Source organism: Danio aesculapii, chromosome 6 (genome assembly GCF_903798145.1).
Source record: "Danio aesculapii chromosome 6, fDanAes4.1, whole genome shotgun sequence".
Lineage (NCBI taxonomy): Eukaryota > Metazoa > Chordata > Actinopteri > Cypriniformes > Danionidae > Danio > Danio aesculapii.
In genome coordinates, this window is record NC_079440.1 from 55312647 (window position 1) to 55322714 (window position 10068).

The 10068-nt window shown below is 36.2% G+C and overlaps 1 protein-coding gene across 1 annotated transcript; it reads right to left on the reverse strand.

The window, feature by feature from the left end:
- Window positions 1-1574: 1574 nt before the first annotated feature.
- On the reverse strand, window positions 1575-7577 carry oser1 (oxidative stress responsive serine-rich 1). The gene is made up of 4 exons (XM_056460550.1): window positions 7267-7577; window positions 6695-6800; window positions 6477-6587; window positions 1575-2729 (listed from the first exon to the last, which is right to left on the reverse strand). Exons 2-4 carry the CDS (start codon window positions 6778-6780, stop codon window positions 2024-2026), a joined length of 903 nt encoding a protein of 300 aa, XP_056316525.1. The 5' UTR covers window positions 6781-6800; window positions 7267-7577; the 3' UTR covers window positions 1575-2023.
- Window positions 7578-10068: the final 2491 nt, after the last annotated feature.

The window sequence follows — 10068 nt, forward strand, 5'->3', positions numbered from 1 at the left end:
AAACGAGCATTAAAAAAACAAACTGATTAACAGACTGATTTATACTAAAGCGTTTCTATATGAAAACAATGTGTGGGCTCTAGTGACTTGCTTCATTAATTAAATAATACAACAAGAGAACAAAAGTTAAGTATACATCTGTACCGCTTACCAGCATAAACCATTAGCAGAACATCAGAATGTGGAGGAAAAGTGAATGAACGGTGCAGCGTTCCCCCCTAGTGGCTGTTACCGGAACACCTTCAAAATTACCTCAGAAAATTACGTCATTTTGGGAGGATTACACAACAATGCAATTTCTTGTGCAATAGTGGACTGGCAGGTCCTGTTTCATTCCAGTTTATTGGTGACTCAGAACAAGTCTTTTGTTTTAAGGAGAAATCTCGTCTCCATGCAACAGCCATATTTATTTAGCTTATGTAGAAATCCTGTTTCCAGCATTATGATGACATGGAGGTAAAAAACGACATTTACATTATAATACATGCTTGTTTTAATGCATTTAGTTTTTATAACTCATTTCTATTCATTTTAATTACTATAAATGCTAGCATATCACCCGTTGGGAAAGATAAAATAATGGACAAACTTTACAAGAAGCTCTCATTAATGTTAATTTAACTTGAACTAATAATAAACAATACATGTACAGCATTTATTAATCTTAGTTCAGCATGTACTAATGCATTACTGAAATCCAAAGCTGTGCTTGTTAACATTAATTAATGCACTGAGTTAACATGAACATCTTTATTTTCATCACCTAACATTAACGAAGATGAATAAATACTGTAATAAATGTTCTTGTTAGTAAATATATTAGCATTAAATATTCCTAAAAATGTTTGGAAGGTGTTACCATATTAATAATAACAAATACCACAACAATTTATATCATCTCAATCTTTCTGAATGTACTCCCCGGCCACTTTATTAGGTACACCTTACTAGTACCCGGTTGGACCCTTTTTCCTTCAGAACTGCCTTAGTCCTTCATGGTAAAGGTTCAACAAGGTACTGGAAATATTCCTCAGAGATTTTTGCTCCATACTGACATGATAGCATCAGATTTGTCAGCTGCACATCCATGCGAATCTCGTTTAACCACATCCCAAAAGTGCTCTCTATTGGATTGAGTTCTGGTGACTGTGGAGGCCATTCGAGTACAGCGAACTCATCGCCACGTTCAAAGTCACTTAAATCACCTTCCTCTCCATTCTGATGCTCGGTTTGAACTGCAGCAGATCGTCTTGACCATGTCTACATGCTTAAATGCATTGAGTTGCTGCCATGTGATTGGCTGATTAGAAATCTGCATTAACAAACAGCTGGACAGTTGTACTTAATAAAGTGTCCGATGAGTGTATATTCTAGTTATGCTTACATGAACAAAAAAGATGTGTGTAACATTAAACTAAGTTTGACTGAAATTGAATTTGAAAACAATTTTTAGACAAAATAAGAACATTGATATAATTTAATATTAATATCATACGGAAATAAAAATATTCCAGTGTCACAAGTCACCAAAACACCAGCAAAATTGGAAATCAAGACTCCTGATACCATAAAAATCACGAACAATCCCCCAAAAAAGCTGTTTTATTCAGAATTAGGATAACATCACATCCTTGGTCACGGTGAACAGATTTATTACTTGGCATCATGTGAGTTTTGCATATATCTGTGAACTCAAACCTGCAGTCAGTCTTCTGGGTTAGACCTTTGGCAACTTGAAGAATGTAAACCAAAACATAACAGTTACCACAAAATCAAACGAAAATAATAATAATAATAATTAAATCACAGAATGAGTCATGCTCCCATGATTCATCGCCAGCTCATGTTGCCTGGATGCTCTGAAGAAAGAACAAACATCATAACAAACCCTCAATACGACAATAAAGTAGAATTGCTTTTTCGATAACATCTTCATTACTAGCTTTTATTTATTTATTTATTTAAATAATTCAATCAATTGTGTTGTTTTAATTTATACTCCTTTAATCTGCTTCATTAACTCTCAGGTGTACATCATCTCAGCCATGTGCGACATCTTCTTGGGGATGTAAAGGTAATATTCCATGTATCCGGAAAGGTCCTCTATTGTGATGTCATCCACGTAGGCACGGGCCTGTTCGGAGCAGGAGCGAGGGGAACTTGATGCTCCGTTATTACTCCCGCTGGAAGTTCTGCTGTTGGCTGAAGTATCCTGCGGGACGGGCAGCTTTTGCTCACATTCGGAAATCACATCTCGAAGGCCGGTGAAAGAGTAAACCTCGACTCCCTGCCATCCGGGACACTGGCACTCCCGCTGGCCACACGGACACTGACCGCCTTCCTGTAGCTTGGACAGAGTCTGAAAGTCAGTGTTGGCTTCTCCTGTCTCCTGCGTTCCTGGGCCGCATCCTAAAGCAGGTCTGTTTTCCAGAGGGTTCTCGTCGTCTGAGAGGGTTCTGGGATTAAGAGGTGATTCCTGACCCTTTGGAGAAGGGAGGCGGGTTTCGTAACCAACCACTCCGAATGCAGTGGAGCACGAAGCTGAGAACGGGACGTCTTTCTTGATGGCGCCGGTGTCGTCGGGATCGGGAGGGGTCTTGTGTTTGAGGGGTCCAGGAGGGGGAGACATTTTGCTGCAGTAGGTGAACTTAGGAGGATGAAGGATGGGAGATTTAGATCGCCGTCGTCGCTGGTTTCTCACAACTGCTCTTGATGACTTTCTAGTACATCTAAAGTAAATCAAATAATTAAGTTGAAAGCATTAGTATGGCTTCATGTCATTTCTGTTTAAACCTCATAGGAGCAAAGATGTGCTCCAACCTGATCAAAGTCATTTAATACTTAGCATCTGTCAATAGCGAGTCTTTATTAGGGATGACATGGTTCATGGGAAAAAATAAAACAGAAGTTTGATTCTCTTGTCACTTATTTCATCTAGCCCGATGCCTAATACTCAGCGCAAGGACATCCTGCCGCTTGAAGCAGTTTATTGGTTTGTTACTAAGGTTATGGTCCTCTTATTCTGCCCCATCACTGTTTAACTTTGATAACTTCTTCAGAGTTTACTGCATCTCTTTCAGAGCCGATGCTGCTAAAACACATGCTTCAGGTTTTATCAGTTTAAAAATTCAAGTGCAAGACTCAGCAGACACTCCATACAGGTGTGAATGTTTACATCTCTCTGCTCACCAGTGTTGGATAAGGAAAACATATAAAAATACAGAATCTACTCGTACAGTTCTACTCAGCTGTCATCCAATCCATCCTCTGCACTTCAATCACCGTCTGGTTCGGCTCAGCTGCCAAAACCGACCTCCGTAGACTACAGCGAATAGTCCGGACTGCTGAACGAATCACTGGCACAACCCTTCCTACACTTCAAGAACTGTACTCTTCCAGAGTGAGTAAAAGGGCTCGCAAAATCACTCTGGACCCCTCACACCCAGCACACTACCTGTTCGAACTGTTACCGTCTGGTCAGCGCTTCAGAGCACCAAGCACAAAAACAGCCAGACACAGGAAAAGTTTCTTTCCTCAGGCTGTCTACCTTATAACTGTTAAATATTCCCCTACTGTGCAATAAACGTGCAATACTTTCTCATACGCACTTGTACACAGCACCTATAACCTGTATATTTATAACAATCTGTACATACAACTCAACATCCAGGTTTCTTCACTAACCGCATCTGTTTAATGTTCATCATTTTTTTATTATTATTATTTTATTTTTTCATATTTATTTTGTGTTGTCACTTGTCACTTTATGTACACTGGAAGCTTCTGTAGCCAAAACAAATTCCTTGTGTGTGTAAAGCATACTTGGCAATAAAACTGATTCTGAATAAACTGCAGCTCTTTCAGTAATTTAATGTTCACTGAAAAACCTTACAATGGGCTGATCACAGCAGCTTGACATATTCAAAAGACTTAAAGAGTTAGTTCACCCAAAACTTAAAATCCTCTCATCACTCACTTGTTCCAAACCTTTAATAGAAAAGAAAAAAATGGATACCTGTAAGCACTGACACCCATAATATGAAAAGGAACTGCAGTGTTTGGGTGTTCTGTGTTTGTCTGGGGTAATTAGTCTACCTAAATATGTATATTTCAAAGTATGAAGCTGATCGCGCAGTTCTTGTCACGTGAATCGCGGTTTTCAACTGAGTGCGCCAGGGAAATGAGCGCGCAATATGTGCTCCCAATATATGCGCACCTCAAAAGCCGAGATATGCGAACGGCCCCATACACAGGCGCGCTTCTCTTCGCATTCAGAAGATACCTTCACTCCCGATCATGCACAATTTTTTTTAATTCAGCCTGTTTAGGCTGCCGTGTTTTGGGGCGCCGGTGTCCACCTCAGTGACGAGTATTGTCGTAGAATGCTTTCTATTCAAATGATTAAACAAGTTGCTGGTCGAGTTAAAAGCAGTCGAAAGTTCTTTAGAAACTGGACAGACTGCATTTCACAGCAATATTTCAGTTTTTACGCTCAAAAAGAAATCAAAGTAATGTCTGTACTTCAATTTGAAGAAGCAATCACTCTCGACAGCAGCTATTTCAGGTTGCATTCTCTGGCAATTTAAAAGCGCATGCTTATTAACTGACGCTGCAGCAGAAAGCGTGATTTAAAAGAAGCATTTTAAATGCAATTACACTGACTTTAGTAACTGTAATCAGACTACACAAATTTAAAACGTAATTCGTTACATTACTGCGTTCCTTAAAGATGTAATTAGAATACAACAATGCGTTACTGTGAAATGTGTTACACCCAACTCTGCTGCTTACGAATGCTTTTTTATTCAACATGTTCTTGTGCTGCAACATATAGGCGAAAAGGCATGACATAACATCAGAATACCCATATTTAACAGTTGATCAAGTCTAAAGTGAAAGTACACATTTGTGAAAGAGTTTTTTAAATGACAGCAGACAAAATGAACATGCTTTTGCCATTAACATTATTTAACAGCACAAGACTAATTTAAAGCATTTAGGCTGAAATTAGAATACGCTGCCTTCAAAATTACTTTTTTTAAATATTGTAAATGGTAGATTACAAGGCAAAAGAAATGTATGCTGATGGTATTTCTAAATGGTATTTAAAGTGTTGCAGAGGATTTCTTTTTTTTTTTTACATTGTAAACCGAATCAAACCAAAAACAACTATTAGGTTTTTTAAAGCCAATCCAGTGTACATTCTAACAACTACACTGCTCAGAAATGACTTGGGTAAAACAGTTCTTCCAGTTTTATAGTTTATTTAGAATATTTTCACATAAACAAATTGATGGTATTAAGTTTGTATCCATACTCATATTAAAATGGGGCAACCTCCAATTTTAATCACAATAAACAGGCATATAAACATCTTAACTGCATTATTCGGACTGATCTCATGATGAAACTATTTTACATAGAGAAGAACTTGCTAATTTGTACAAATTCATATGACGTCTTTTATGTTTGCATTCATATGGTTCACCCCAAAAAAGAACATTTTCTCAGCATTTACAAATGGTTCTAAACATTTTTGCATTTATTTTGTTCTGTTGACCACAAAACAAGATAATCTGAACAATTTAGAAAACCAGAAGCCACTAATATCTATGGTAGGAACAAAAATACAATAGCTGTTTTTCCAATATTATTCAGAATATCTTCATTTGTGATCAAAAGTAGAAAAAACCCAACAGGTTTGGAACAAGTGGAGGATGAGTAAAAGATGACAGAATTTTCATATTTGTGTGAACTATGCCTTTAACATAGTGTGCTTGTGTAATTAGGGTTTTGTAAGATTCAAACATTTTCTGACTGGTTTCCAGACTGTAGTGGAACCACTTAAAACCATTTGGCCGAGGCAGTGGATTACAGGTAATCATGCTGTAAATAACATAAGTTTCTTGTACAGACCCATCTTTTCACTTCAAAAGACCTCAATCTCCTTTAGTGTTCAACTGAACAATAAGTTATCAATCAACAATTCTGAGCACCTATTCATTCCTGAGTGAACCAACCTCTTAAGGCCCAAGGTGTTTTTTTACATGCATTTTTTATTACTCTTTGCTATTTGGGCTTATTGGAACCTAATTAGAATAAAGTATCATCTTTTGATACGATGTACTTTTAGAGAAAAATTATGTCCATATATGTGTACTCGAGGTCCGAATTTACATAAAACACTTTTTTCCTGAATTTTTTTATGCACATTTAACATATATTTATTTTTTTTAACTTGCTTTGACTATCAGAGAGTAAAAACAACATGTTTTCCAATTTTGGACAGCTAAAATAGTGTTTGGGACATTTCATATGCTGCAAAACATTTGCAGGATGACACTGTATGTCTGTAACAAAATATAAAAAATGCAAAGTATTTTAAATAGCCACTTAAGAGCTAAAATGTGCTGTCCACGTATGTAGCCCACTCAAGCCCTAGGAGTTTAACCAGATCATCTTAAATCGGTTCTTACCCAAGCCAGTTCTCTTTTGAGGAGGTAATTTTGCATTTGGCTCCTTCTGGACTACCTCGAGCAACCAATCTTGAAGCCAAAGACTCAGACACACGCACTGCGGTTGTGGAACTGCAAAGAAACACATGCAATTATGCGAACAGCACAAACACTCTCTCTGCTATAGGCTTTCTATTCACTTATCAAACTGGAGCTCAAACTAAACCAAGACAGCAAACCTTTCAGCATCCACACGCAGTTTCTTAAAAGCGGTTTGAAGTGTCTCCTCTTCACACTCCTTTCCTACTTTCTCCACAGCAGCCATGATGTTCCACAGCCTTAAAACTGAAATTAAAACCATAGAGGATACACAAGTGAGCAGCAATGACAAACACTGCTATTTGTATCCAGAGATAATTAACTTTAAAGACCATATTTAACACATTTTACGTTTAACCACTATTATTAGCTCAAAACATCTAGCAGAATCTACTATATTACGTGAAATAACGATGCAGTGATTGAAACTTTGCTCCAGACTCCAGATTACACCAGTAGATGTTAGAAAATAATTAAGAAAAACATTAACTCAAAACTTAAAATCTAACATTTATTTTTTTAACTATATATCTTTTTTTATCACACTGCAGTAGTTGACATGTTGTGATTTAAGTTATAAAACAGCTCGAATTAAATTGACTCTTAGCTTAGCATTGTTTACAGCCAGATTGCGCGGCTGTACGTGCATTCAGTGTATACGTCACTTTGTAAACTATATAACAAATTTTAATCATTAGAGAAATATACTCACGGTCAAATGACCCAAATCCGTGTAAATCCCTGACATACAGGAGTTTGTTGCTCCTGTTATGAGGATCTGTGAGCTAACAGGCTAACGTTAGCCAGCCAGCGTGTAGAAACAATATTTGTGAGAAAACTCGCTTTAACCAGCCCGATGACAGACTGTCGACGGGCATAACTTAACCTAGACACTACAGCAATAGAGTAACTGTTCACAACACTAGAAATAATCAACAAATCACGCCCTATATTGTCAATTTTCCACTCGCCAGTCTCTTGTTTACACTGAACCACTCAGAGTGACTCTGCAACAACGCAGGATTTGATGACGTAGTGCGCGTACGCATTCACGTCAGAAGATGACAAATGTGCTTATAGAAGCTTCTCGTATTGTCCAGCATTTACATTTATTAGTTTATATAAAGGGGTTTAAATACCGAGTTATATGTACAATATTAAGTCAGAATTTAATTTATTTAAAATATATGAAATATTAGGGGTTTAAGTTATTAAAATGTAGCTATTATAATACATTGTTAAATTGTAATATTAATTGTATATATTACGTAAATTCCACATATATTTAGTAATTTGTTTTGTTTGATAAAGAATTAATATTAATACATCACCAATAACTGAATAATTACATTTTAAATCATTTCTTTATTTGATTTAGCTTCTAACATGGAAATCTGCACGTTGTAAAACTATTGTAACTATTGTAAATTTATTTGAAAGTTTTATGTAATAAGAAAAATTACAGTATATATTTATGTTAATTTGTTTGCTTGTTTGCTATCAATATTTAAAACAAATAAAGCCAACAAAAAGTATCGTATTAGCAAAATGAAAACTCAAGAGAAAATCCTGTGGAAATTAACCATTTGTATTAAATGTATTAAAATTTAATAAGAATTATTAGTTTTTTTATGTTAGCATTGTTTTAAATGAAGATGACATGCAAAAACAACCCTGCATTATGAATACATTACGATTAACAGAAATAAACTAATGAAAATGAACATAAAATGAAAAAAAATATTAAAAATACAAAAGAAAAACGTGAAAGTTTAAATATTAAAATGTATATAATTTATTTTCTTTAAACAAACCCTTTCACATTTTCTCATCCTCCCTGCTTTCCCTTTGGATGTAAAAACAGTATTATTCAAGCACTCTATTCTGTTTTTCTATTATTTATTTAAATACGTTATTATTTTATGACCACTAATTTATGGTCACATTCTACATTGCCTTCCGATATCAGTCATTATTGTGTTCCTATTATAACTCAAATCATCTAAAGTGGATTGTTTTATCTCTGAATGGCGGCCTCTAGTGGTGATCAAGTCAACTGTCTCAGGCCTCAATGCGCGCACATTGCTAAGCATGTTTGAGCTGAAAACAACAAGCCTTGAGTTGTAAAGAAGCCAGACAAAGTGCATCATAAAGCAGGAATTTATAGCAGCGCTGCAATGAAAGAACAGCCTGTATTACTGTACTAAGAAACATAACCAGATGCAAATCACATTAAAGGCAAATCCCTGATGAATGGAAAGAGTTTGGTGAGTTCTCATTTACTCTTTTTTCCACATGTGCATGAGTTTATGCTTAAAAACCACAGGAAGGATCTGACGGATGTGTGCAGGATCTCATGCACAAACACACTTTAGTAAAATCCAAAATGCATTTTATCAGGCACTTTCAGCATCCTCCTCTCGATGGTTGGGTTAATAATGCAAATGTGCAGCTGGTATGTGCAAATTGGCATGTAAAGTGTGTTGTTAAATAAGTATATATGTGTATAAAAGTGTATAGCAAGTAGTGATGTTGGCTCCACAATTATTATTAATCAAGTGTTTCATAAGATTGATTGCCTGAGGGAAGAAACTGTTTCTGTGTCGGGCTGTTCTGGTGCGCAGTGCTCTGTAGCGTCGACCAGAAGGTAAAAGTTCAAAGAGGCAGTGTGCTGGGTGTGAGGGGTCCAGAGTGATTTTGGCAGCCCTTCTGCTCGCTCTGGATAAGTACAGTTCTTGGAGAGTAGAGAGGGTTCTACTAGTGATTCCCTCAGCAGTCTGAACTATTTGACGTAGTCTTCAGAGGTCAACAAAACATCATACAAGTCCAAGTCTGGAAAAAAATTTGGTGGTATATGCGTCTGAATGTCCAACAATTCGTCTCTGGTGAAACTAATCGTAGGAACGTGACTCAAGACAGGACAAAACGAACAAAAACACAAAAACAACTGCAGAGCACGACACGGAGGCAGCAATCGCCATCGGTCCCAGCGTAGCGATTTACTTTTAAGTGAAGTAAATAATAATTCTTTACAGTGTTAATTAATTGAAATACCTTATTACAATGTAATTAAACACCCTTTATTTTAGCTAACCTCATTTGCAAAATGAACATTATTGAGCCTTTGTTTTAATTAATAACTTCTCATGTTCGAACCATGACAATAAAGTGTGCATATTATTATTTACATAATGATACTTTATTATTACTCTCAATGATATACTTGCTTAAATAAATGTTTACTTGATGTTTAGTTGACTTTAAGTGAGTAAACCCGTAGAATTTATGTACATGAACTATAACCCTAAATCCGAAAAAGTTGGGATCGTATGGAAAAGCAAATAAAAAAGCAGTGATTTCCATATTTACTCTGATTTCCATATTTACTTCATTGCAGACAATACAGCAGCACGTTATTTAATGTGTTCCTCGTGACTTTTATTATTTTTTCAAAATAAACATGTATTCCAATTTTGGTTCTGGCAACACATTTCAATTTAGTTGGAACAGTAAC